At 51.0% G+C, this 26905-nt stretch overlaps 1 protein-coding gene across 1 annotated transcript; it reads left to right on the top strand.

The window, feature by feature from the left end:
* Nucleotides 1–458: 458 nt before the first annotated feature.
* Nucleotides 459–16192, top strand: DUSP4 (dual specificity phosphatase 4). Its single transcript, XM_047091892.1, has 4 exons — nucleotides 459–1328; nucleotides 10208–10353; nucleotides 11364–11583; nucleotides 12224–16192. Exons 1-4 carry the CDS (start codon nucleotides 896–898, stop codon nucleotides 12607–12609), a joined length of 1185 nt encoding a protein of 394 aa, XP_046947848.1. The 5' UTR covers nucleotides 459–895; the 3' UTR covers nucleotides 12610–16192.
* Nucleotides 16193–26905: the final 10713 nt, after the last annotated feature.

The raw sequence follows: 26905 nt of genomic DNA on the forward strand, positions 1-26905 counted from the left end.
GCGGCGGGGAGGAATGGCTGGACTGCCACTAGGGTCCGGGCGGGACGCGTGCCGAAGAGGCCGGGGCCGGCCGGCGGGCTGCGACAGGCGCTGCCGCGTTCCATTCACAAAGTCCTGGCGCGGCCGCTCGCCTGCCGGTCGGAGGCCGCCTCCCTCTTCCTCTAGGTCTCGGTTTTATGAATGGGCCTGAAGGCGAGCGCCGAGCGCCCTGTTTACTCTGCTCTTTGTGACGTCGCGTTCCCATGACTGGGCGCAAGCGGCCCGCGCTCCATTCACGCGCAGGGGAGGGGGCAGGGGAGGGGCAGGCGGGGCCGAGGGAGCAGGCGCGGGGCGGGGAGCCGGCGCGGGGGGCGGGGGGGAGGGCGCGAGGCCCAGAATGGCAAGGGGCGGGGCCTCTCGAGGTAGTAATGAATCTGCCCCCTCCCGGGGGAGTGCAGAGGAGCATTAATACATCTACAAGCTAAAGAGGAAACTCTGGCTGGGGCAGTGCGCGGAGCTCCGGCTGTCGGTGGCGAGCGGCAGCGGCCCGAACGGCAGCGCCGGTGGCGGCTACGGCGGCAGCGGCACAACGGGCAAAATACAACAGAGGCAGCAACAGAAGGGAGCCCCGGTGGTCCTCTCTCCCATAAACACACTCCCCTTCACCTTCCCCTCAGCACCGCGCGCGGTGCCGCCCGGTGCCCGAGGCCGCTCGGACTGCTATGTAACCGCGAGACTGCTGGAGGAAGGGGACCGGGGAGAAGAGGCTCGCCCGTGGGAGGCCGTGGGGGCCAAGTTTGCGGCCACTTCTGCACGCGCTTCCCTTAGCCCCCGCTTGTCCCCTCCTGCAGCCCAACTGGCCCGGGTCCCCTTCGCCTCCTCCTCGCGTGCCCAGCAGCCGCGGTTCCCGGCGACCATGGTGACGGTGGAGGAGCTGCGGGAGATGGACTGCAGCGTGCTCAAAAGGCTGATGAACCGGGAAGAGAACGGCGGCGGCGCGGGCGGCAGCGGCAGCCACGGCGCCTTTGGGCTGTTGAGCGGCGGCAAGTGCCTGCTCCTGGACTGCAGACCGTTCCTGGCGCACAGCGCGGGCTACATCCGAGGCTCGGTCAACGTGCGTTGCAACACCATCGTGCGGCGGCGGGCCAAGGGCTCGGTGAGCCTGGAGCAGATCCTGCCCGCGGAGGAGGAGGTGCGCGCCCGCCTGCGCTCCGGCCTCTACTCGGCGGTCATAGTCTACGACGAGCGCAGCCCGCGCGCGGAGAGCCTCCGCGAAGACAGCACCGTGTCGCTGGTAGTGCAGGCGCTGCGCCGCAACGCCGAGCGCACCGACATCTGCCTGCTCAAAGGTAAACTCTGGCGCCGGGGCGCGAGCTGGAGGGTAGGTGTCGCGGGGCTTGGCGGCCTGCGCCTTAGTGGGCAAGGGAAGAAGCAAGTGCCTGGAGGGACTCGTGGCTGCGTGGGTACCCACGCACTCCTTTGTGCGTGCTGTTTTGCATGGGTTTGCAAGGTTTTCGTGCGTTTGTGTGCAAGTGCGAGCGCCTGAAGTCCTCAGAGACGGTGAAGGTGCGTTTCCTCTGTCACCTGCAAGTCGGTACTCTTCCTGGAGACTGCATTTATTTACGCTCACTAACCATCAGGTCTCTTAGGCGTAGTGGCTCCACTGCGTTGCCCACCCATATATAGTCCAGGGAGGTGCTCCCGGTGCTAGTGTGCGGGTGCGGAAGGTCAGGCCTGTCGTTTTGGCGTGCTCGGGCCCTGCACTGAGTCCGACCCCTTGAACCCGAGAGGTGGGGAATACGGTGAAGAAGGGCGAGCGCCGAGGTGGGATCGGCTTGGTAAATGCAGAAAGGAAGATCGGGTTGCGGACATTGCGTGGAGCTATCTGCTGCCCAACTCCGAGCTCCGCCTGGAAGGTGGCCAACTTCTCCCGCCTCGGGCTAGACCCCAGCTCCGGGAGCGGGGAAGGGGGGGAGGGGCGGGAGGACTGAGTTTCGGGGAACGCGAGACGCGAACGTGCCCCTTAAATTCAGGCCGCGGAGAAGTACGACCTTTTGTTCAGACGGGGTTCTCGACTGTCTTGTTAGCGCGTGCTTGACTTAAGTGAAACCTGGCGAAACTTCGGGGACGGGAGTTCTGGTCAAATCTGGAAGTCAGAACCCCCAAAGGACCGCGTGCTATCTAAGTAACTGGAGGGCCGGTGCCCCGGCCGCACCTGCCGGGCCTCGTCGGGTCCCGGTCCCTGATGTTCCTCGGGTGGGAGAGCGGACAGGACGGGGTGTGGGTAGGGGCGCCCCTGCCGCGCTGCGCCCCGTCTTCCCACTGCCGCATTCCGCGCATTCTTTCGCCCGCGTCCGGTCCTCGCCTCCGAACCCGAGAGGCGTTTCAGACCCTGGCCTTCAAAGAGCCGCTCCTTTCCCTGCCGGCGTCCTTCGCCTCCTCCCTCCTTTCTTTCCCCTCCGGACCTGCTCGCCCCGGAGGAAGGGAGGTGGTGGAGGGAGGAGGGGCGGAAACCTCTCCCCACCGCCCTTTCCAAAAAGCACAACAAAACTGCTCAGTGCCGCCGAGCCGGGTTCGCCCCTGCCGAACAGCGGGGGGCTTTGTTCTCGGCAGTTGTTTCCTGGCCATTTGACCTGTCAGCTGCTGGGGAAATGCTGCTGTTGACCTTTGGTTGAACTACTAAGGCGATTTTGCTGATATTTCTTTCTCTGTGAGAGCTGCCTTTTGCACCTCCGATCCAGCCTAATCTTCCTTTTTTCTCCCCAAAGCGCTTTAAGAGAAAGTGCCGGGAAGGAGTGGCACCGGAAGGACCGGCGAGCCGGGCTCCTGGGACTCGGCGGCCTCGCCTGCCTGGGGGCCGAGCTGTGCCCGGAGCGCCCGGCAGACGCACGTCCGGCTTCCACCCGTGCCAGTGTGGGGGTCCGGGCTGCTGAGCGCGCCTCCCCTCCCCTGCCTGGTGCCGGCGTCCATGGCGACAATGGGAGAAATTTCTCCCGGGAGATAGCCCTTTCGGGTGGCACGGGCTGCACTCCGAGCCGCACTGCCCTGGATCCCTCCTGATGGAGAGCCCGAGCCTGTGCCTTCCTTCGCGGGCTCGGAAGTCAGGGCTCTTCTCGAGGTGGTGCAGATCCACGTGGAGGCTGGCTGCGTTTTGTTTTGTTTTTCTTCCTGGAAGAAACCCGTAGGGGATCGCCCTAGAGCCGCAGCTCGGTCGGGGACCTTGACCCCTGGGCTTCCGGGCTCCAGGACGCTTAAGCCCCTGGGAGGGAGGCGTGCTTTTAAGGTTTCCTCCTCCCGCTGGTGGCACCTCCCTGGACCCGCAGGGGAGAGCCCAGAGCCAGATCCGTTAGGCTGCTGGGCGCGAGGCTAATGTTAAAGACTGAGTAGGGCAGAAGCCTCTGGGTAAAGTGACAGTTCTCTGGTCGTTGGCGAGGTCCCTGGAGGGAGGAAAAGGAGCCATCTAACGGCTCTTTCCTATTGGGCCCTGTACTGCTTCCTGTTGTCTGACCTGGGGTGGTGGGGAGGCCTACCTTCCGCTTCTCAAAGTCGATATCCTTTAGTATCTAGGCCTGGGCGGCAGGTTGAACTAATGCCTCTTCTGGAACAGGCCAGGGGGAGTAGCCAGGACACTCAGCTGAACAGCTGTGTCTTCCAGGGGAAAGGAGCCTGCTTTGGAAGCAGCCGCCTGAAATTCAGTGGTGGTGGTGGTGGTGGTGGTGAGGGGCTTGTTCTGTAGCGATGGTAGAAGCTGCCAGGTTCACAGGGTCGTATGCTATTAACCTGGCTTCTTTTCATATGTGTGCTAAGCAGAGGAAGTATTAATTAACACCGTTCCTCTTCCTTCCCTTGGCCCTCTAATGAAAAGGCATCCCTAGTGAGTTGAGGGAGAACCGGGAAGTGTCTGCTCCCACACCGCTGGAAGAGGACAGCCATGCCTCCTAAGTGCTAGTGGAGAAGCCAGTAAAATGGAGAAAATGTGGGTTCATGGAAGGGCACTCTGGGGGCGGAGAACTAATGGGAAACTGGGGAGGAAAAGCCCCTTAGATTATCTTTAGTAAATGCCTAAATTGATTCAGTGTTGGGTAATTTGGTTCCCATCGGAGTTGTTCATTTTAATTTCCATCTAATGGGACTTTCTGTATATCTCATTGCACATGTGGTGGGGAATGTGAAAGGAAAAGTGGCCAGACCCGACTGTTCTCTGCCAACCTACAGGAACAGAAAAACAGAATATTTTCGGAAGTTATATTATCCTTTCCAGCCAAAGGCTATCTAATTCTACCAACTAATTGTGTTTAATAATCTGAGTTTTCTATTTCTGCCACGTGGACGTGCGTTGGTAGAAATGAGTTAGCTGCAGGTGGTTAACTAACACCACATGCAAGAATTCGTAGTTAAGAGTAAATGTTACTTAATACCAATAAAATGCTGCCTGGCCTTTACATTTCCTAAATGTTATCCCAAGTTTTGCTAAGAACGATAACCTTAAATCACTACACTCTCTGGTCTTTTTGCTAGTACAAGATTCCCACTGGGGCAAATCTTCCCCCCACCCCCACCCCCCAACTTTAAGCTCATTTTATTTAAAGTCCTGTAAGGCATTTTGGGGGAAAGTTTAGAAATTTCAGCTTTTCAGATTTCATTAGAATACACACCTCCTTTGAACTCCCTTTCTTTCCTTGATAGCTCCTCAGATGAGGGTTTTAGACCCTGGTCATTAGAGAAGGACAAAAAGGGCATTTTCTTACCCTAATATCTTACTTTTCTCCTGTCTCAAATTCATCTCAGCTCATGACTTTTGTCCGTTCTTTAAGTTCTGATTTAAAAGTTGTCCTGGCCCTGTCTTGAGGCAGTGGGACGATCAATTAGATATCAATTAGATAGCTTCTCCCTCCAGGTTGGGACTCACATACACTGTAGTCCTAAGGCCTGACCCTACAGACTGTGACATTACACTTTCTGTAGGAAACAGCCCCCAAGGCCAATGACGGAGTGGGGGGAGCGCTCAGCCAGCAGCTGAGCTGGGTCTTGTCTCTCTCTGTCTCCATTTCCCTGGCCCATCCTAGTCCCCCAGGAGGTCAGTGGCAGCAGACAGCAAACCCCGGCTGGGGGGGTGGGGATGACGTTGCACACGTTTTGACCCAAAGAGAAACGGACTGGCCTTTCTTCTTATAAATATGATACAGTGCCCGTGGCAGCCAAGGATTGAGAGCATTAGAATTACACACAATGGCAGGCCTTAGAGCTAATCTCTCACCTCTGTTGTCATTCGTTAAAGAATGACCCCCAGTGAAGCAAACTCCTTCGACCTGGATATTTCCAATCAACAAAAGTAACAAAAGACCGGGCGCAGGCAGGTATCAATTGAAAGTGAAAACCCTATCACTAGGAAGCCTATCACAGGTCCCTTGGGCTTGTCCTGAGGGTTTATAGGAGAGACGGGCTACACTGGGAACTGAGGGAAGGTGGCTTTTCCAAGGAGCCAAGAAATTCCTTTAAAAAATCAGAACATCTGAAACCAGATAGCCAGTTTCCTTACTGGGAGGCAGTTGCCGCCTAACAAAGGAAGTTTGACAGGAAGAAAAGTTCACTCTCCAGCGGAAGGCAGCACCAGCCAGCTTGCTGAATGTAGCAGATAGCCCAGAAGGACTGGGAGGGACCGTGAACCAGCTCCAGCTCCAGGGTGGCATTAAGTGTCAGCCAGCTGGCCCAGGATGCACAGGTCTGTGTGTGGGGTCCCAGAGTGGGAAGCTCACTTAGGTAAATCTTCAGCACTGCTCAGCGTTTACGTGGGTGCTTACTAAGTTAACACCCGCATCAACGGGAGTTCTCAAAGTCGAATGACCCCAGACTTTCTTGCTGGGCAGCGTTTGGCTCGTACTGATAATGAAGTCCCAGGAGAGCAAGCCCCTGTCTGTGAACGGGTGACATTCTGAGTGTTTGAGAGAGGGTGACTGGAAGAGCGACAGCCATATTAAGATCTGTGACCACTGTCCCCACCAAATGACTGTCTTCCCCATCACAGACCCCACTAAGAGTCCTACTGTGGTGATGTGATCGGCACTGCACCAGCCTGTCCTTTCTAGAGCACTTCTATGCGCACTGTCGCAGCCCTGCATGGACGTGTGGACAGTGGGTCATCCTTTTCAGTAAGCTGTGACAGTTGTCTTGCTTTGTATGAGAAAAAGAGCGTGGAGTTCAGCTAGCTATGGATGTGGTTATCCCTCAAAAAAAGTTGGGATATTATATTCCTTTTCTTCCCTCTAGACTCTCACGTTTCAAAATTAAGATGAGAAAATGAGAGCTTTAAGACCAGAAAGTCTATTATTTTTTCTTTAAATTTTTTTTCTTAACGTTTTATTTATTTTTGAGACAGGGAGAGACAGAGCATGAACAGGGAAGGATCAGAGAGAGGGAGACACAGAATCTGAAACAGGCTCCAGGCTCTGAGCTGTCAGCACAGAGCCCGACGCGGGGCTCGAACTCACGGACCGCGAGATCATGACCTGAGCCGAAGTCGGCCGCTCAACCGGGCGCCACCCAGGCGCCCCCAGAAAGTCTATTATTAAGAACATGGGAAAAACAGGTCAAAATTAGTCAGAATATCTGTTATGGAATTACATCCAATTGGAGCTACACAAAACAGGCGGAAAGTCATTGGTGTATGTGTCATGAAACTGCATTCAGAAGCTAGAAATGCAGATCTTAGACACCTGCTTTGCAGAGAAGTTTGTGACATTTAGAATCGCAGAGTATCAGAAGTTAAAGATGATAACAGTCTGAAATCCTTGCATCGTGACCCCGTAGGGATACAGATACACCTGAAACCAGAGGCCCATGAACTTCTACCTTCTTTAAATGCAGTGGATTCTAGAAGTTTCTATCCTGCTGTGTTTCCTTAAATAAAGAGTGCTAGTCATGACTCTTTAGTGGCAACCTGTAGTTTGAAAAACACCGGTTAGACGCGGAGATTGGTGAAATGTCACGAGTGTCCAGATCCTTTCTGTTTCTACATGTGTCTCCAATGGGATGAAACCAGCAGTCTGTGCCTCCCCCGGGAGAAGGACCACCGGGAAGGCAGAGATGGGCACACAGCAGGGTCGGCTCCCGGTGGCCAGACTAGCAGGTGGCTTCGAGGTCAGTGGTCTGAACGCTGGCACTGCCCTTACCTGAGGTTGCCCTGCGCCTCAGTTTCCTCATCTGTAAACCTGGGGCCAGTCACCCCTCAAGGACTGCTGCTTGGGAAGAACCTGGCACATAGCATTTCCTCTATCCCTTTTAGTAACGTGGAGCCGATACCTGGCGTGGACGTGCTGGTCTTGTGGAGTGTGGACGTGGGTGGTTCCCCACTTGCAGCCTTCCATCCCTGCCACCCTGCCTGCCACCCCGCCTGCGTGCTCTGGGACTGTCCTTCCGTGCTGCGCGCAGCCGAGGTCCCAGCCCGGTGCCGCTCTCCACCCGCAGGAAGGAGCTCCTTGGGTGCAACTCTTCATAACGGTCAGCCACAGACCCTCCAGAGCTAGCGACAGCTCAGGAGGGAGAATCCCTTCCACGGCTGCCTGCCTGGGACACTCCAGTCCCTCAGGCAAATCTGCTTGTTCACTTGGTTCCTTTCTGCTTGTTCTTTAAAGAGCTGCCAAAGGGAACGGACCTCAGTAATCCTGTTTCTGCTCCACTCTAATGCTGCCTTCTCCCGCCCTCTCTGCCCTGTTATGAGAGGGTTGGGGGTGGTGCGGATGACAAATGGCCCCCCTTCAAGCCTGGCCTGGCCCCCCGGGTCACCTCTGTCCCTCCCAGTTGGCTGCTCGCCCCCTGCCTGCCACACCCCGAGGGCATCGGCCAGCTCGGGAGCCTTCTGGGCTGTGGGTGCTGTGCCACCTGCGGGGCTGACTGAGGATCGACCTGGAGGCAGCAAATGTCCCCTATGGGGAAAGGTCCTGGAACTCAGGCAGTGAACTCAGCCCTTCTGCTGTCCAACTACCAGATCTCAAGACTGTGACTGGAAAAATAAGTAAAGCCCAGGAGGAGAGGGCTGTCCAGAGTCTGGGAAATTGCCCGTAATGCTGGAGTCCCCTTGTAAGTGCCAGAAAAGGAAGTCTTCGTTAGGTGCCTCCCCGAGGCCAGGTGCAGAGCACTGGCTGTTCCAATCAGTCCTCAGAGGATGCCAGGTGCGGATGTCTCATCACGCTTTACAAGTGAGGGAGAGGCTCAGAGAGGTTCGATGACAGCCCCAGGCCGCACAGCTTGATGACTTAACCAGGTTGGGATTCAACGCAGGCCTTTTCAGTCTGGTGCCCTGTCCCGCACCTTCTCAGCAATGGGAAGGACATTGTGTGTTGACCACTCTGAGGCTCCTCCTACTTCCGCTGCCCTTTGGTGGGGGGGGTGCTCCTCCTCGGTGACCTCACAGCCTGGCCCTGGCGCTCCTGTGTCTCCAGCACTCGCTTTCAGGGGGGCACCGCTAGTCTGCCTGTCTGGGTGACAAGCTTTGGGAGCGCGCCCATGTCTTCCATAGCTTTGAAAACAGCATATTTGAACAGCTCAAATTACGTAATAAACACAGGAAATCATTTTACTTAAAAGTCTTTAAATCCTATAGAAATACATAGAGTAACAGCTAATGGCTTTGTATATAGGTGTTCAACAATGGTTTGTTGATTGATTCACTTCCCTTTCTGCCTTTCAAAGGGAAACATTTAAGGAAGTTTCCCAGAGTTCTACCTTAGGAACTTGAGCTAAAGACATTTGCTGGAAGAGCCATCTTCCCTCATTATTCACTGCATTTGGGGCAGCAATGTTTGTAGCCTTGTAAAGAAAAGGGGGTGCTAATGGGAAGGAGGGGTGCCCCTGTGCTGAGATGACCATTAAGGCCACCAACGCGCCCGAAGCTGCCAGTACTGGGCCCTCTCCTCCGGGGGAAGCTGGTTATTGTGACTCAGCAGGAGCCGGGCCTGTGACCAGAGAGATCCCCATTTATATCCCGAGGGAGGGAATGGAGGGGAACAGAGAGGAAAAAATGTATACCCTGTTCTGTAAGCCTTATGATGTGGCGAAGAAGCATTCCCTTCTTCTGCAAAGCAGAATTTTCTAGGGCTGGGATCTGGGCAAGTGATTGACTAACTGTCACATGTCTGCATGTCGGAAGGTTACCATGAATGTCTCTAGGAACCCGTGACACCATGCCGCTTACGAGTCAGGATTTAATGGTGCTAGCTACATTCGGGACTGTTGGTTGAATGGTCGCTTCACAACCTGTAGGCTCTCCTGAATGAATTTGTAATATGTTTCAGGTCCTGTGGAAACTGCAAGATAAAAATACAAGCAGGGCCACACAAGGACCGTGGATGCTAAGTTACTCGCAAAGCAAAGTCCCAGAACTGAGAGTAAATCGGATACTGACCAAGCGCTTCTCTTCTAGTGTTTCCTGCCCCTCTCCTGCCTCTCTGCCCTCCGCCAGCCAGCAGGAGCTTTTCGGCTTGGCACTGACACTATTCCAGAGAAGTCGGCCCTTTATCTCTTTTTACTTAAAAGACCTCCCTTCCCCGGAAGACGATCCCACAGATAACCATTCCAGAGCTTAGCAACTCGCAGGTCAGGAAATCCTGCCTTGCCCCAAACCTGTATGTAGCAAGAGGGATTTATATTTAAGCCCGTTTCCTCTTATTTTGGCCCCTTGCTGATGAACAGCTGTTCATGAGGCTGGGCGACTGGCATCTGTTCTGTTGCTGAGATCCAGAAGGGCTGGTGCCAGGGTAAATTTTTTTTCCTTCTCTCCCACATTGCAGAACCTCTCCAAAGGCAGGACTGGAGGTGGGGGATGACAGACATCTTTGCAGGCCCCAAGGCCCAGCACCAGACTGCCTCGGGGCTCCTGGAAACACACAATGGCTAGTCTTCCATGCTTTGTCATCACCCCAAGAAGCTGCCGTGGAAAGTCCCTTCTGCATATCCCCTGCACGTCGTCCTTTCTGTGTCTGCCTCCCAAACCTAAGTCTTACTCCTAAAACTTCCCTTCCAGCCTTCAGGATGCAGCCCTGGCCAAATGCGGCTCTCTGAAGGTTCCATAGCCGTGATCTCTGGGCCCACAGCGCCACCCGGTGGCCAATGTAGATCGGGCCGTTCCCAGCTTCCAGCCGTTCTCCTCAGTCCAGGAGTCAGATTCAAGTACTTTTCTGGGGTTTTGCCGGCTTCGTGACTCTATTAACACCAACGTCTTTCTCTTTTACAGGTGGCTATGAGAGGTTTTCTTCCGAGTACCCAGAATTCTGTTCCAAAACGAAGGCCCTGGCAACCATCCCACCTGCTGTTCCCCCCAGCACTGCTGAGTCCTTGGACGTGGGCTGTGGCTCCTGTGGAACCCCGCTGCACGACCAGGTAGACCCGGGCCCAGAGCCTGGGAGAAAGGGGCAATGGGAGGGGGTGAGGCGGGGGCAAGGGGGCTTATTTTCAGAGTTCTGCTTTTCCGAGGCTTTGGGTCCAGTGCCTCAATTTGGGGAGAATGGAGTGAACCCCGAGTACTGGGGTGCAGTGTTAGGGAGGGTCCATTTGTTCCTTCCTTCCCTCTTATTGCCCTCATTTGGAAACATACAAAGACCTAACTTTCTGACTTTGCCTCTAACTTCACGTGCGGACACGCGGGGCTTGCTGAAGCCAGCGCATGTGGGCTGCTGTGTAGAAAGAGCCAGGCCACCCTGCCGTGTACAAGCCAATTGCAAACGCCCAATGGACATAAATGGTTGGCCAACCCTCCCCCAAGAAAACTGGCTTAAGCTGCTCTGTGTCTTACCAGCCTTTGCACTTAGACGGAGAGGGAGTGGATTCATAGGGTCCAGCAAGTCTGCTGTCAGATCCCAGACCATTTGAGTTGGTCTGACTCAGAAAACGTCACGAATTGCAGCCCCCATTTCCTCATAGATCCCGCCTCTTGTCTGTGAGGCCGAAACAGCATCTGTTTCTAATGTGCCCAGGGAAATAAGTCCCTCGACCCCACAACAGACAGCCTGGCGCTGAGTTAGGTGTAGATTCGTGTCCTAAGTGGTGTGGCAAGGCCGGTGTTGTGTCTGCCACTTTATTTATCGAGGGGGAGGGGGGCTGCTTGAACCGGCAGGTGGGGCCCACGAGGCTTGACCTGTCCTGGCTTTGCCGCTCACAGCAGAGCGGAGCGTAAAGGCTAGAGAAGCCCACCGGGCCTGGTGTCCCGCCAGGAGCCCCAGCAGGCTAAGGGGAGACCCGGAAGGGCTGTGTCCACAGGCGTTCTCCCCTGGGCCTGTGAAAGCCCACCTCGCCCAGGTACCCTCCCGCCCTGTCCCAAGCACCCCGGCCATTTTCCTGGGGGCCTTACACTCACGATGTTGGGGGCACTCTGCCCTCTCTTTCTGGCGCAGGGGGGTCCTGTGGAGATCCTTCCCTTCCTCTACCTCGGCAGTGCCTACCACGCTGCCCGGAGGGACATGCTGGACGCGCTGGGGATCACGGCCCTGTTGAATGTCTCCTCCGATTGCCCGAACCACTTTGAAGGCCACTATCAGTACAAGTGCATTCCCGTGGAAGACAACCACAAGGCAGACATCAGCTCCTGGTTCATGGAAGCCATTGAGTACATCGGTAGGTTGGCTCTGGTGGTGCGGTGCAGGGTGGGGGCCGAGTGCGGGCGGTTGTGAGGGAACCACGGGTACTTGCCTGCGGAAGGAGGGACCGAAGGGGCGCGGTCGCCGGGGTGTGCCCGTTTCCCCTGTGCCTCTGAGGAAGGCTCACTGCCTGGATGCTGTGTTGGGTGGGGATAGATAGGAAGAGAGACTCCCCAGCCGGGCCGTTAGCTTATCTAGGCAATAACGTTTTCCGTGCGTGGCTCCAGATGTCTAGATGATAAGGCTTTGGGGATGGGGAGGAAACAAATAAAGGGAGAACTGGGCCAGTGTTTTTGTTCCTGCACATGGAAATCCTTGAAGGTATGTTGGGATTTAACCGGCTTTACCATGCATTTTTCCCAAGCTTAGTGCATTTGTTTGGATCAGTCTCAAAAAAATAGCCCAGAATGGGTGGAAGGAATCCTAGAGTCCTTTGCGGTGGGCTTCCTCCTCCCCCTCCTCGGCCGCCAACGTTATTCCTGGACCGGGAGTGCCCCTCCCCCAACACTCTTCCCCGCCCCTCCCCCCCCACCCCCTCGGCGCCTCCCGCACCTGCCATCTGGTGGAGCCTGGGGACCGCGCGCGGGGCACTAACCGCGTGGCGCTCTGTGCCCCAGATGCCGTGAAGGACTGCCGCGGCCGGGTGCTGGTGCACTGCCAGGCGGGCATCTCGCGCTCGGCCACCATCTGCCTGGCCTACCTGATGATGAAGAAGCGGGTGAGGCTGGAGGAGGCCTTCGAGTTCGTCAAGCAGCGGCGGAGCATCATCTCGCCCAACTTCAGCTTCATGGGGCAGCTGCTGCAGTTCGAGTCGCAGGTGCTGGCCACGTCCTGCGCCGTGGAGGCCGCCAGCCCCTCGGGGCCCCTGCGGGAGCGGGGCAAGGCCACCCCCACCCCCACCTCGCAGTTTGTCTTCAGCTTCCCGGTGTCGGTGGGCGTGCACTCGGCCCCCAGCAGCCTGCCCTACCTGCACAGCCCCATCACCACGTCCCCCAGCTGCTAGGGCCGCTCGGAGCCCCCCACCCCCACCCCGCGAGCCCGCCGGCCCCGCGGGGACTGACCAGCGTGGGGAGCAGGTGGCCAAGCTCCTCCCCCTTTGCTCCTCCTGGGCCAGCGTGGGGCCAGCTAGAATGGCAATAAGGACTTCGAATACACCTACTACGAGCAAACAAAACACTCCAACCTAGAGCAATAACGGCTGCGGCTGCCTCAGCGGGCAGGGAAGACCTTGGTTTGGTTTGTGTGTCTGTTACTTTTCAGATAGGAATTTCTTACCTCATTTTTTTAAGCGGTAAGGCTTGAAGTTAGGAAACCCACAGATCCTGGCAAATGTGCCCACCCAGTTTTGTTAAGGTGGGGGGGAGGCGGGTGGGAGTGGGAAAGGGACAAAAAGAAAACAAGTTTGCCAGAAGTGCCTGGTTCTGTGTGCTTCGTCCTTTTTTTGTTCTTGTAACAGGTTTTTTTTTTTTTTTTGGTTGTTTTTGTTTTTTGGTCGATGTTTTGTTTGTGTTCTTTGACGAAATCTTATAGGACGTGGTTTTCCCTTTGAAGTCACCAACAGGTGAATAATTACGCTTCGTAATAAATAAAAGTATTTATTAAGAATTTCCTCAGAGTATGTAAGTACAAGGAGTCTAGTGACAGTGAATTTTGGACATGTTTCTGTCGATGTCCCGCAGCGGAGCACGATTGCGTGCAAATGTCGAAGCAGTTAGAAGGGAAATGGCATCTCCCAGGTGTGGACAAGGTGGCAGGATAGACACCTGGGATTGGTTGCCACTGAGAAGCAGGCAGGGTGGGGTGGCAGGTGGAAGGAAGGTGAGGACTGCTGTTTGATGACTTTTGAGGCTGGTTCCTGGGCACATGGAACACTAAAGTGGCTTTACATCCCAACAGTACAGTCTTTTCTTTCTGAGGATCGGTGATCCAGTTGGCGGGAGCATGTTCTCACAGACCTGCCTGAGGACTTGCAAATCATGTGTGATAAATGCCATGTTGTATAAGGTGCTCCTGAAAAATTGGGCGCAGTGGAGATTTTCCTCCAGGGAATCACTGGGCCGGGCCATTGGGGAACCCAGCTGACTAGAGCCAGACGTGATGTGAATCCTATGAGAGTAGAAGTACGCCAACAAATTCTTGCCTTCTTAAAATTCCCCGGCTTAGGTGAATACTTTTTAAAGGCCCTTATTTGAATAAAAAGAGGGGAATGGACACCATGTTTCAGGTCTAGGATGGAAGAGTGTGTGTGAGGAGCTGGGCAGACCCTTTGCTTGGGAGCTGGCTGCTGGGCTCCTGGAATGGGCACCGTGGGTGCCGGGTGCCATTTTGGAATCCATTCTTGGGATAATGCCATTTGAAGGGGCCTTTCCAAATGGAGGTAAGGCTTTCTGAGGGAGAAGGATGTTGTGTGTGGGTTGGGCTTGGGGGGAGGGAGGAGGGAAGCTACATGTTACTTCAATTGTAGTAGTGTGGAACAGTGTTGTTACTGAGTGCCAGCTTAGAGGTATTTGCAAACTTGTCTAGAAATGAGAGCATGTTTATTTTTTGGTTGTTTTTTTGTTCTTTGTTCTTTTGTTTTTTTTGTTCTTTAGCCCCTTGTGAGTCTAGATCTAAATGAATATTCTTGCTCATCCGTAAATAACTTCAAGCCTCAATGTCAGAATCGTGTTGGAATGCTCTTTCTTATCCTGGCATCCCAGACAGGACCAGGTTCATTACATTTCCTTCCATAAACATGAACCTGTGCTGGTATCACTCATCCTGCCTTTGTCAAGCCCTGTCTTTGGGTGAGGCCAGAGTTCCCGCTTCCTGTTTTTAGAAAAGCCAAAGGCTCCCTCATTCCCTAGGAGCTGCTTGGCTGAATAGGGGTGAGGTGTGGAGGGGTTAAGATGCCTGGACAATGGACCTATTTAGAGGTGGCACAGCTGGCCATTCCCACTTTTTCCTTGATTCCTGGAGGTTGCTCTGTGTTTTGTGGTGAATGAGGTCCACTGGGTTCTGCAGCTGAGGGAGCCCTGGGTTCCAACAGCAGATGGACCTGGGGGGCAGGGTGGCTGTTGCAGGGGGAGGAAAAGTAACCTGGAACAGACTCACTTTCTATAGAACAAGTGCACATCCGCCAAAACCTGTGTTTTCCCAGACTGGATTCCAACCATGTGGACAGTCGGAGCTCAGGACCAGCCCCAGACACGTCTTCCCCCCACTTTCCAATTCAAGTCTTCTGTCACTGTGTCAAACTGCTATTTATAAAGCCATTTTCTTTGTACTTGATGACAACGTGAGTCCCAGAACTCTCAGAAATAAAAATAGGAAATTGGCTTGATAGGAAGAGGGGATTTGGGGGAGGTGGTCATAATTCTGCCATCAGAAGCCTCTTTGATGACTCGACATAACTCTAATGAAGACACCACCACAGGGTCAGTTCAAATGGTCAGGTGGGTTTCCATTGGCCTCTCTCCCATGAAGTGATTTCTGGTGATGCAAACTTTCTGTGATGGCCGGAAAACGTTGCCACTTTCACTGATTATCAGCCATGCTGGTCTCCTCTAGAGACCAAGGGTTGCTGTCAGCTCCCAGAATCTTGTGTGACCAAGGGTGTTTGTGGGTCGCTGAGGGTAACACACCTGACTTTCCCACGGAGACATACCAGGCTGAAAGTGCCAAGAACAGGTGGCCGGGAGCTCACACTCTCAGTCCTTTCCTCCTGAGGCCATTTTGCTCAGGTGCTTGTTGGAACTGGATTCCAGAGTTTTCAACAAGGTTGGGATGCCATGAGAAAAAAATGTAAACATCTGTGGGAAAGTGGACAGTCGGAGGCAGGATGGTTGATCGGGATGGGAGTTGGCCACCAAGCCCAAAGTACGGAAGGGGTGGTTCGCCTTGACTGTCCACCGGCATCAGCTGGGGAGTTTTGAAAACCTTGCTACCAGGCTATCCCAGACCAATTAAGCCAGGATTTCTGGAGTTGGGACCAAGACATCCGTGTGTTTCTGAGCTCCCCAAGTGTGCCCCATGTGCGGCCAAGATGGGGAAAATGGCCTTGCTTTCTGGAAGGCTAGTCTTCATGACAGAACTAGCTTGTCCCGAAGAAACCACAGCCAGGGTCACTGGATCAGCAGGGTCTTGCCACCTGTCCCAGCCTGGCTGCGGGACAAGATGGTTTCTATCAGGAGCTCAAGGAACATGTGACCTCCTGAAGGGGGCACCTCTCAGGCTCCTCGAAAGTCATCTGATCTGTGGAACGTTGTCGGCGAATTGAATACAGTGTCTGGACGTTGGGGTCTTTCCTTACATTTTCCTTGTCGAACAAGAAAGATGGGGAGTTTCACCGCTTGAAGATAACCCCGTCCCCGAAGGGCACCCTGCCTGTTCTTAGAGCTTATGAGTCATATGAGGAAGAGGCTTCTTCAAGACAGAGCAATGCAATACTTGTAACTTTTGTAAATAGCCCCATCTTTCAGAGTGATGTCATTTCTACATTTGATATGCTTGTATTTCTGTAGGATGTATATAGTTTAGGGGATTTTTTTTTGTTTGGTTTTGTTTTTTAGAAAAGTTGACATGTCTGTTTTTATTTATTGCTTGAAAAAGATCATTTGAAGAAAAATAAATACATTTTCAACCACCTCTGGCCTGGTTTATTCTTTCCTTGAAAACTGCTCTGCTGGGATGACTTGGAAGAGAAGGGAAGGACTGGGTCACTTAATGTGCGCTTAGTGACATTGACAGTAAGATGGTAGGCAGACTGGCTGGTAAAATCAGTGACCCCACTGTTCTCCCTGATGACCACTTGAGGACAGTGATGGTATAGCTGACGTGCATCTCTGAGAACCTGATTTCTCTAGGCACACTCCTACGGGAAGAATTCGACAGTGGAGCACCTGGGTGGCTCAGTCGGGCCGGTGTCTGATTTCGGCTCAGGTCATGATCTCATGGTTTGTGAGTTCGAGCCCCGCATCGGGCTCTGTGCTGACAGCTGGGAGCCTGGAGCCTGCTTCGGATTCTGTGTCTCCCTCTCTCTCTGCCCCTCCCCCACTCACTCTGTGTCTCTCTCTCCTTCAAAAACAAACAAAAAGAACAGTAAGAGACAGGGACTGTCCTTCATCTGAGAATCTCCTTAGGGCCAAGCACAGGATGAAGCGAAAAGGATGGCTCCTTGGTGGGAAGAGTCAGTCAAACTGCCTAAGCAGGAAGCGATTAGGGCTATAGTAAAATGTATAAGGCATCACTACCACTGGGACACCCCTCCCCATTGATAAAAGGTCCTGCCTGACTCACACAGAATCTTAGGAAAGTTTACTGACTTCATATTCCATTGGGATCATGGAAATCACCAGCATGTTTGAAGGCCAGGTTGAAGAAATACCTGGATAAAGAATTATATAAATTGGCGGTCCCCCAGTGCTGATCTGCGGATTGTTATCAGATTCCTTTGTGCAGATTTCCCAAGTTGTAAACCAAAAGCAATTAATAAACCTCATTCCCACTCTATCATTTTTATTTGATATTCTGGAAGCCCTACCCAATGTGATTAGGAAGCCATAAAAATGAGGCATACAGTTTGGAAAGTGGGAAGCCAACTTGTTTGCAGAGGATATGTGTCAGGAAAACACAGGAGAACCAACCAAGAGATGATCAGAAGTAAGAAAATTCAGTAAGCACTTGATGGTAAAATTAATATGAAAAAAGCAATAGGTGCTGCTATGTGAACATATCCATCAACAGTAAGATGGGAGTCGATCCCATTTACAGTATAACTTAACAGATGAAATGCCTACAGGGCACCTGGGTGGCTCAGTGGGTTAAGCATCCAGCGTCGGCTCAGGTCATGACCTCATGGTTCATGAGTTTGAGCCCTACGTCAGGCTCTGTGCTGACAGCACAGAGCCTGCTTCAACTCCTCTGCCCCCCCCCGCCCCTCCCCCACTGCTTTTCTCTAAATAAACTTCAAAAAAAAAAAAAAGATGAAATGGCTAAAATAAACTTTACCAGACATAGGCAAGACCTATATAATGGACATAGTACAGCCCTACCAAGGGGTTTCTAAGAACACGTGAAAAAAGTAAAAGACATACTATGCTCTCAGATAAACAGACTTAATACTGGAAAAAATACTTCTCTATAAATTATACATTTTTAAAAATGTTTATTTCTGAGACAAAGAGAGACAGAGCATGAGTCAGGGAGGGGCAGAGAGAGAGGGAGACACAGAATCGGAAGCAGGCTCCAGGCTCTGAGCTGTCAGCACAGAGCCCGACGCCGGGCTCGAACTCTCACGGAGGGTGAGATCACGACCTGAGCCGAAGTCGGCCGCTCAACTGACTGAGCCACCCAGGCGCCCCTGTAAGTTATACATTTAATGTGATCTCACAACACCTACAGGATTTGTAAGGAACATGGAAAAATGATTCTGATTTCGCCTGGAGAACTAAATGTGCAGAAATGGGCAGGATGGGAGAGAATGGCAAGGTGGGGGGATGGGGATTATATATATCCTTCTCTCCTGTGGGAGATTATCTAAAAGGTAGAGGTTCTTGGGCCCACCTAAGACTTCCTGAGCCAGAGACCCTACAGACTCCCACAGGTGATGTCCGATTTACCACTCAGGAATCCCTGACACAGCTTTGTCTCTTCCACCCTCCCCCTTCCATTCAACCCCCAGACCCTGACTTCGGATTACTGTCACTATTACTGTGACAACTTACCCCAAGAGCTTCCTTGTATAAACCAATAACCGCTTTATTTTGCTGACGAATTTGTAGATTAGAAACTTGGGAAAGGCCCCGCTAAGCAGTCCTCCCTCGGCGTGTCTCAGGTGGTCCCAGTCCGTGACAGCTTGCACTGCTGTCATCCGAAGGTGGTTAGGCCGTGCCTCCAAAATGGCGCAAATGGCTGGCAGCGATGCTCTCAGCTAGAGTTCAGTTGTGACGGTCACTTGGACCGCCAACACACGCCCTCTCCTGAGGGCAGTCAGATTTCTCACGAGACGAGTGGTCCAGTCAACACCCCTTTTTACCATCTGGTTTCAGAAGTCACTTCCTCCCTACTTGGTTGACGCAGTGTCAGGCCTCCTCAGACTCAAGTTTTGCTCCTAACCAAGAGACATTTATCATCTAAGATCTCCTCCAAGGACTGAAACAGCTTCCGGCCACCACGCACACTGTCTATGGCCCCTTCTGATCCAGAAAACATCACAAGATAAATACATTCTTCGAAAAACGACATGCTCGAACAGTGCAATCCCAGGAGGGAATGCAGGTAGGAGGGTTTGAAGCAACCACTGATTTCAAGACCCCCACCTCACCATGAGAGTTCACCTTTTTACGTCTGCGTCCACCCAAGGTGTCTTCCCCGCTGCAGGGCGGGGCGTAGAGACCAACCCAGTGCATGATATGGAGAACAAGTGGCTAGAGAGAGTGTGCTGGGTTTTCCTCCAGCAGAATACAAAGCTACTGAAATTGTCTGGCAGCCAGTTGAGGCAGGCAGACCAGGGTAGCTCAGGGGTCTCTGGACAGACATATTCCCGTGAGCCCTTGCAAAAACTCCTTGCCCTGCGTCTCTGGGGGCACATACAGTGCCGTGAGGGTAGGGAGGTTTGGACTGGATTTTCATCCAAGAGGTTACTAGTAACAGCCACCAAATGGATACACATCTGCCACCTCCCAATGATGGGCTCTTACACAAGACTCTTACCCAGCTTAGACCAGCAACTTCGTACTTCGTGAACCTGAAAGAGCCAGGCCCACTGCAACTTACCGTCCTCGTTGCTGGCAGAGAAGGGAAGGGCTTTGTGGCAGGAGAAATAACAAGGAAAATGTGTTCACCTTGAGGCATAGGGACCTCACCCAGTGGAAAAAAAAAACTGTAGTCCAATGGCTGTCCTGAGTTCTGAGCAGTTAGATGGGTCTCCTTTTCCTGGGAGAGAGGAGAGAGAGAGAGGGTAGGCAGGCTGAGGCACAGAAAGGGGCTGGAAACAAAAGGAAAAGGTCCGTTTCTCCAATATGTGCCTTCAGGGGGAGAGGCCCTTATGGAAAAGTCGTCTGTTACCTTGAGACTGGGGATTTCATGACCATCTGCTCCCTAAAGGTTGTCCAGCCTCTGGATCCATGGGTCTAAGTGGCATGGGCTTTATCTCTCAGTAATTAGCAAAGGTCCCATCGAGGTCCCGGGAACCCCACTGTCATCAGCGTAGACACAATAGGGAGCTGGGACGGTCTGGAAACAGGGCCCAGACCTCTCATGAAAGTAGGGAATCCAGCCTTACAGAGCAATAATAGCCAAGGGAGCTGGCTCTGGTGAGGTGCCCTAGGGAAGTTCATTGGGAAGACACGGAACTTGACCTTGAGGCGTGTCTCCCATCAGAGTTCCAAGCTGACTTGAGTCAACAATTTTGGCGGGGGGTGGCGGGGGATGGGGTGTTGCACAACTCTTAAATTTAGTAAATTTACTAAAAAATCACTGAATTGCACACCTAAAATGGGTAACTTTGTGACATATAAATTATATCCCAATAAAGCTGTTCAATGATTAATATATGGAAATATGCTCACTGCCAAAAATATCAAAGAACACAAATATAGATGAGGAAAATGGAAACTTTCTCCTTCTCAATATTTCTGCCCTACATCCCACTGCTTTTACTTTCCATAACCAAAATGAACAATTCGGCACGATCCGTTTGAGACTTTTATGTGCGCATTGTGTAAAATGTGTGCGTTTGACAGGATAATACTGTTACGCCAGGATTTTCCCCCTTGTTGTTCTCTGTTATTCTTGCCCTGCCCTCAATTTGATCAGCTCACCATTTGCTCTAACTGCCCCTAAGGTCAGGGATGGCACTGGGCAAGAACACAGAAACCAAGTAATCACATTCTTCTTTTGAGTTGCAAAGACACAAAGCAGTAGAATTGAGAAAACGTCTTTGTGTGGTCAGACCCTCCTGCCCTAGGGGATGGTGGGCTTGCACGTGTTGATCCATAGCCTACTTTTTCATTTAACGGTACACTCTGCAGATGTCCCGTGTCCATACCTACCATTCTACTTCACCTTTAAAAAATGTTTATTCATTTTGAGAGAGAGAGAGAAAGAGAGAGTACAAGCAGGGAAGGAGCAGAAAGAGAGGCAGAAAGAGAATCCCAAGCAGGCTCCTCACTGACAGCATGGAGCCCCGTGTGGGGCTCAATCTCATTAACTGTGAGATCGTGGCCTGAGCCCAAGTCAAGTCAGACTCTGAACCAACTGAGCCACCCAGGCGCCCCGTGCCCCCTTCTTTTAATTTTAAGTAATAGTTGGAGGTTTATCTTTCGATCACAAAGAAAACCTGACCATTAAGTCATAGAAATGTGTCCACGGTATAGGTTGAATTCTGTAATTAGGCCAAATGTTGATTCTGGGTATTTGTTTACAACAGTGTAACTGCATTTAATGTATAATCCATTGCTTTGAGGGGCACCTGGGTGGCTCAGTCGGTTGAGCGTCCGACTTTGGCTCGGGTCCTGATCTCATGGTCCGTGAGTTCGAGCCCCGCATCGGGCTCTGGGCTGACGGCTCGGAGCCTGGAGCCCGCTTTGGACTTCTGTGTCTCCCTCTCTCTCTGCCCCTCCCCCGCTCGTGCTCTGTCTCTGTCTCAAACATAAATCAACATTAAAAAAAAAAATTTAATCCATTGCTTTGAGCAGACACAGCAAGAGACAAGCAAAGAGAGACCCTTCCCCCAGTCCTCTTCATTTCCACCTTCCAGCTGAACACATGCGCTTCCAACATTCTGAGCAAACGGGCAAAAATAACAGAGGCACTGGCAGAATCAGACACCAACACTGTCATCACCATCATGGCTTCTGCCGTCGCTAAGATGACTGCACCTGCTTTAAGTTTCCAAACAGATCAAAGCAATTCACGTAGAGATCAGACTCTAAATTTAGAGGAGCCTTGAGTTACCGAGCTACAGGAGCGTTTATAAATTATTATTCCTTTTTCCTTCCCACGGTAAAGTGGCTTTATTGAAAAATTCAAACGCAGCAAAAAATTAAACAGCAAAAAACCTTCTGACATCCTTGTCTCTGAAGCTACCACCCTTAGATTCCGTGAATGTTTTTTATGTATGTGTGTGGGTGTGCGTGCATGGATATATACATATGTGCAAAATATATGCAAATATACATGTGCTTCGATGTCCTATTTCATGGATGAGTCACGATAGCTCTGTTTTTCTTGTGGCTTGTGGGTGATGTTTCTTCCGTGTTCGATAGATGCAGGTGCGTGTGCGTGCGCACACACACACTCACACACACAGTGTTCCAGAGATATGTCAGACATATTGTTAAAGAATACTTTTCGACTGTGGCGCCTGGGTGGCTCAGTCGGTTAAGCACCCACATCTTTTGATCTCTGCTCAGGTCATTCGTGAGATCGTGCTGACAGTGTGGAGCCTGCTTGGGATTCTCTCTCTCTCTCTGTCTCTCTCTATGCCCCTCCCCTGCTTGCGTGCGTGCTTCCACCCTCTTAAAATAAATAAACATTGAAAAAAAAAGAATACTTTTTGACTCACCTCCCTCCTTCCACCAGACCCTGCAAACAACTATGGTACACAATCATGTGTCCTTCCATAGCTCTCCCTGCTCAGTCATATATAATGTATTGAATTATATGCTATCATGATATATTGTATATATACCATGTATCTCTATATGTAAGTACATATAAGGATTTTATTTCATAGTTGCTTCATTAAAAAAGCAACACCATATAATATGCAATGTTCTGTATCTTGCTTCCCTTAATATATTGTGGAAACCCCTCCAAGTCTAAGATAACCCAATTCACTCCTAATTTTTAGTTCTTTATATAATTTGTTCACACGGATGATCAACATCTGGAAAATACAGATGTGTATACAATAGTGTCTTCTTCTCAACTATGTTGCCTTGACCCTCAGTTTACCCATGTTTACCGATGTTGTCAGATTTTTACATATTTACCCAGATCTGCCATGCATATACAAGTACATGAAAGTGTGTGTTCACATTTATGTAATTTCGCCCCCCACTCACTGCTTTTTTACCCAAATACTAACACTGTCATAAAACTTCCTGGGTTAATCTGGTAGGTAAATTGCATTAATTTACTATTTTAACTTGCGTTTCTTTTATTATGAGATTGGATACTTTTATGTACTCAAGAATCATTTGTATTTTTTACTATGAACTGTGTGTTCACAACTGATTGGTTTAGCTTACAGATTTTCACAAACTCTTTCTGTATGAAAGAGATTAATCCCTTGTCTATAGTATGAATTGAAAACATTTCCCATTTGTCATTTATCTTTGCTTAGTTTTTTTGTTTTTTTGTTTTTTTTTTAAACAAATACCTCTTTGAGTCCCTGCTTTCAGGGTGTATACCATGCTGCCTTACTTGAACAACTATGTAGACAGAGAACAAAGCCGCTTGCCCTGTGGCCGGGCCCCCAGGCCCGCACAAGAGAGCATCGTGTGGATCGGTGCTGTATGTGCTGGTGAGCCTGTGGGAGAAGAGCTCATCTGTCTTAGTGCTCTCTTTTCCTCACTGTTTTCCTGGGTCTCAGCTTCAGGGCACCGGTCTATAGAATCTGCCTCCGAGTCCAAAGTGGAGGAAACACCAAGAATTTTTTTGCTTTTCCTCTTCATTCTCCCAAGTTTCAAATTAATTAAAAGTCTAGGATTCTTTAATATGTTTATACTGTTCACCTCCTTGAAGTCAAAGGAGGAATGAAGTCAAAATTAACAAATTTTATTTAATATTTATTTATTCATGTGCATGTCTAGGTTTCCTGTCTCCACTAAAAGAGAAAGTCTATCATCTATCATCTATCTATCTATCTATCTATCTATCATCATTATCTATCATCATCATTATTATCTATCATCATTATCTATCTATCTATCATTATCTATCCTTTGCTTGGACATGTTTCTATCCCTCATCTCTCTCTCTAAAAATAGACTGAATTTTTTTATTTTTTTTTTAATTTTTTTTCAACGTTTATTTATTTTTGGGACAGAGAGAGACAGAGCATGAACGGGGGAGGGGCAGAGAGAGAGGGAGACACAGAATCGGAAGCGGGCTCCAGGCTCTGAGCCATCAGCCCAGAGCCCGACGCGGGGCTCGAACTCCCGGACCGCGAGATCGTGACCTGGCTGAAGTCGGACGCTTAACCGACTGCGCCACCCAGGCGCCCCAAAAATAGACTGAATTTTTAACAGCAGTTTTAGATTCACAGCAAAACCAGAAGGTACAGAGATTTGCCATATACATTGTGTCCCCACACGTGTGGCTTCCCCCCATTTTCAGCATTTCCCATCAGAGTGGCACAGTTGTCACAGTGGATGAGCCTGCGTTGACACCTCATAGTCAGCCAATGTCCATAGTTTCCATGAGGGTTCACTCTTGGGTGTTGTTCATTTCATGGGTTTGGACAAATGGGACACGTGTCCAGCATCACGATATCCTACAGAGTATTTTCATTACTCTAAAACTTTTCTGCGCTCCACTTATTTATCCCTCTCTTCCCACCTGACCCCTGGCATTCACTGGTCTTTTAACGCTCGCTAGTTTTGCCTTTCCCAGAATGTCATGTAGTTGGAACGGTCTTTTCAGATTGGTTTCTTTCACTTAGCGGTAAGCAAGGTTCCTCCACATCTTCTCGTGGCTTGGTAGCCCGTTTCTTTTCAGTGCTGCATAACATCCCATTGTCTGGGTGCCACACGGCTTATTTATCCGTGTGCCTGCTGAAGGACATCTTGGTCACTTTCAATCTTGGCAGTTATGAATACAGCTGCCAGAAGCACCCGCGTGCAGGGTTTTGCGTGGACGTGCTTTTCCACTCCTTTGGGTAGATACCAAGGAGTACAATTCCCGGACTGTAGGTAAAGAGTGTGTTTAGTTTTGTGAGACAGTTGCCGAGCTGTCTTTCCAAGTGGCTGTACTGTTTGGCGCTCCCACTGGCAATGGGTGAGAGTTCCCATCACTCCACATCCTCAGCAGCACTTGCTCTTGTCCGCGTCTGGGATCTCGGCCATTCTACGTGTGTCCTGTTTTCTTGTTGTTGTTTTAGCTTGCGCTCACCTAATGACAAACGATGTGGAGTGTCTTTTCATACGCTTCCTCGCCATCTGTTCACCTTCTCCGGTGAGGTGTCTGTTCAGATCTGTGGCCTATGTTTTACTCCGCTCGTTCATTTTCTTTTTTTTTTTTAAAATTTTTTTTTCAACGTTTATTTATTTTTGGGACAGAGAGAGACAGAGCATGAATGGGGGACGGGCAGAGAGAGAGGGAGACACAGAATCGGAAACAGGCTCCAGGCTCTGAGCCATCAGCCCAGAGCCCGACGCGGGGCTCGAACTCCCGGACCGCGAGATCGTGACCTGGCTGAAGTCAGACGCTTAACCGACTGCGCCACCCAGGCGCCCCGCTCGTTCATTTTCTTAATATTGACTCTTACGAATCCTTTGCGTGCTTTGGACAGGAGTACGTCTTGTCAGATGTGTCTCTTGCAAATATTTTTTCCCAGCCTGTGGCTTGTCTTCTCATTTTCTCCACAGTGTCTTTCAAAGAGGTTTTTAAAAAATTTTAATGAAGTTTAGCTTATCAACTTCTTTCTTCTGTGGATCGTGTCTTTGGTGTTGAATTTTAAAAAGGCATTGTGAAAGACTCTGCCAAAGAACTATTAGGATGAATTCAGTGACGTCGCAGGATACAAAATTAACATACAGAAATCAGTTGATTTTCTATACACTAATAATGAAGCAGCAGAAAGAAACATTTAAAAAGCAATCTATCATTTCTGTTTTCTAACATCAGCAAAAACCACAGGGGAAACTGGAGCCCAAGGGCGCTTAGAATCTGATCTTCTCGTGAGATGACGACATAAAACCATGTAGCAGAGTCACCTTGGTGGTTTCATTCCTGCTTAAACACCAGCTTCAGACAAGAGTCAGGTTTGGTGCCTGTCAACAGGTGTTAAAGTCCATGTTGGAAAGAATTCTGGGACATCAGTTATTTAAGCTGTTTCACCTCTCTGAGTCTCAGTTTCTTCATCTGTAAAATGGGGATTAAAATTCCTATTCTGTGGGGTTGTTGGAATTTTTTATTTATTTATTTTTTTATTATTATTTTTTTATTTTTTTTATTTAAAAAAAATTTTTTTTCAGCGTTTATTTATTTTTGGGACAGAGAGAGACAGAGCATGAACGGGGGAGGGGCAGAGAGAGAAGGAGACACAGAATCGGAAACAGGCTCCAGGCTCTGAGCCATCAGCCCAGAGCCCGACGCAGGGCTCGAACTCACGGAGCGCGAGATCGTGACCTGGCTGAAGTCGGACGCTTAACCGACTGCGCCACCCAGGCGCCCCTTTTTTTTTTATTTTTAATATTTGTTTGTTATTGAGAGAGACAGTGTGTGAGCAGGGCAGGGGGCAGAGAGAGAGAGAGAAAGACACAGACTCTGAAGAGGCTCCAGGCTCTGAGCTGTCAGCACAGAGCCCGACGCGGGGCCCGAACTCACAAGCCGTGAGATCATGACCTGAGCCAAAGTCGGACGCTTAACCGACTGAGCCACCCAGGCGCCCCGGTTGTTGGGATTGTTAATGACAAGGTATATATAGAGTCCCCGGCTCATCACAAGGGCTCAGTGATAGCTATTGCTATTTGTGGGGTTATTAGCGTGCTTGCAAGTAATTTATGACCTCTTGTGACTCTGCCACCCTCTGGCAAAGAAGTCGTAGATAAAATGCTAGCTTCCAATTTGCTATGTAATGCACCACGAGGCATGGAGAAAGGAGGATGGAAGCAAAGGGAATGATTTCCTTAGTGCTACGTGCCAGGCACCGTGCCGGGTGCTTGGCGTTTCCCATTGCACCTGGAAGGTATCACACCGGGAGTGGTGGAGGCAGGGAGTCTCGGCACAGAAGTCGTGCAGGGCCTCCGAGACGCCCCGGGCGCCGGCGTGGGTCTGCCGCCAGAGCCCGGGCCCCTTCATTTCAGAGATATTTCTAAAAGGAACCTGTGCTTCTTTTCCCGTGGCTGCTGGACGTCACCCACTCCCGTGCGAGCTTACAGGTGCGGATGAGGCGTCTGCAGCACGGATCTGAGCAGGAAGACGAGAGGAACAACAGCTACTTGCATTCTGACAGTTTTAGGTCAGTTGTGTTAAGGGTGGTCAGGCTGAAATGGACAAGCAGGGAAATGATGACACTCCAGAGCTGACTGCTGTCCATACACAGTATATTTTAAAAATGTTTTTATTGAATATTAAACAGTTACAAGTAC

Source organism: Lynx rufus, unplaced genomic scaffold (genome assembly GCF_022079265.1).
Source record: "Lynx rufus isolate CCGP_SWC_20201006 ecotype Redwood Valley unplaced genomic scaffold, mLynRuf1.p SCAF_3, whole genome shotgun sequence".
Lineage (NCBI taxonomy): Eukaryota > Metazoa > Chordata > Mammalia > Carnivora > Felidae > Lynx > Lynx rufus.

Bases quoted from the DNA above. Each gene is read 5' to 3' on its own strand.
- DUSP4 (XM_047091892.1), top strand. From the start codon at position 896: ATGGTGACGGTGGAGGAGCTGCGGGAGATGGACTGCAGCGTGCTCAAA. The intron at 1,329-10,207 runs GTAAACTCTGGC...TCTCTTTTACAG, and splicing joins CGACATCTGCCTGCTCAAAG to GTGGCTATGAGAGGTTTTCT. The intron at 11,584-12,223 runs GTAGGTTGGCTC...TCTGTGCCCCAG, and splicing joins GGAAGCCATTGAGTACATCG to ATGCCGTGAAGGACTGCCGC.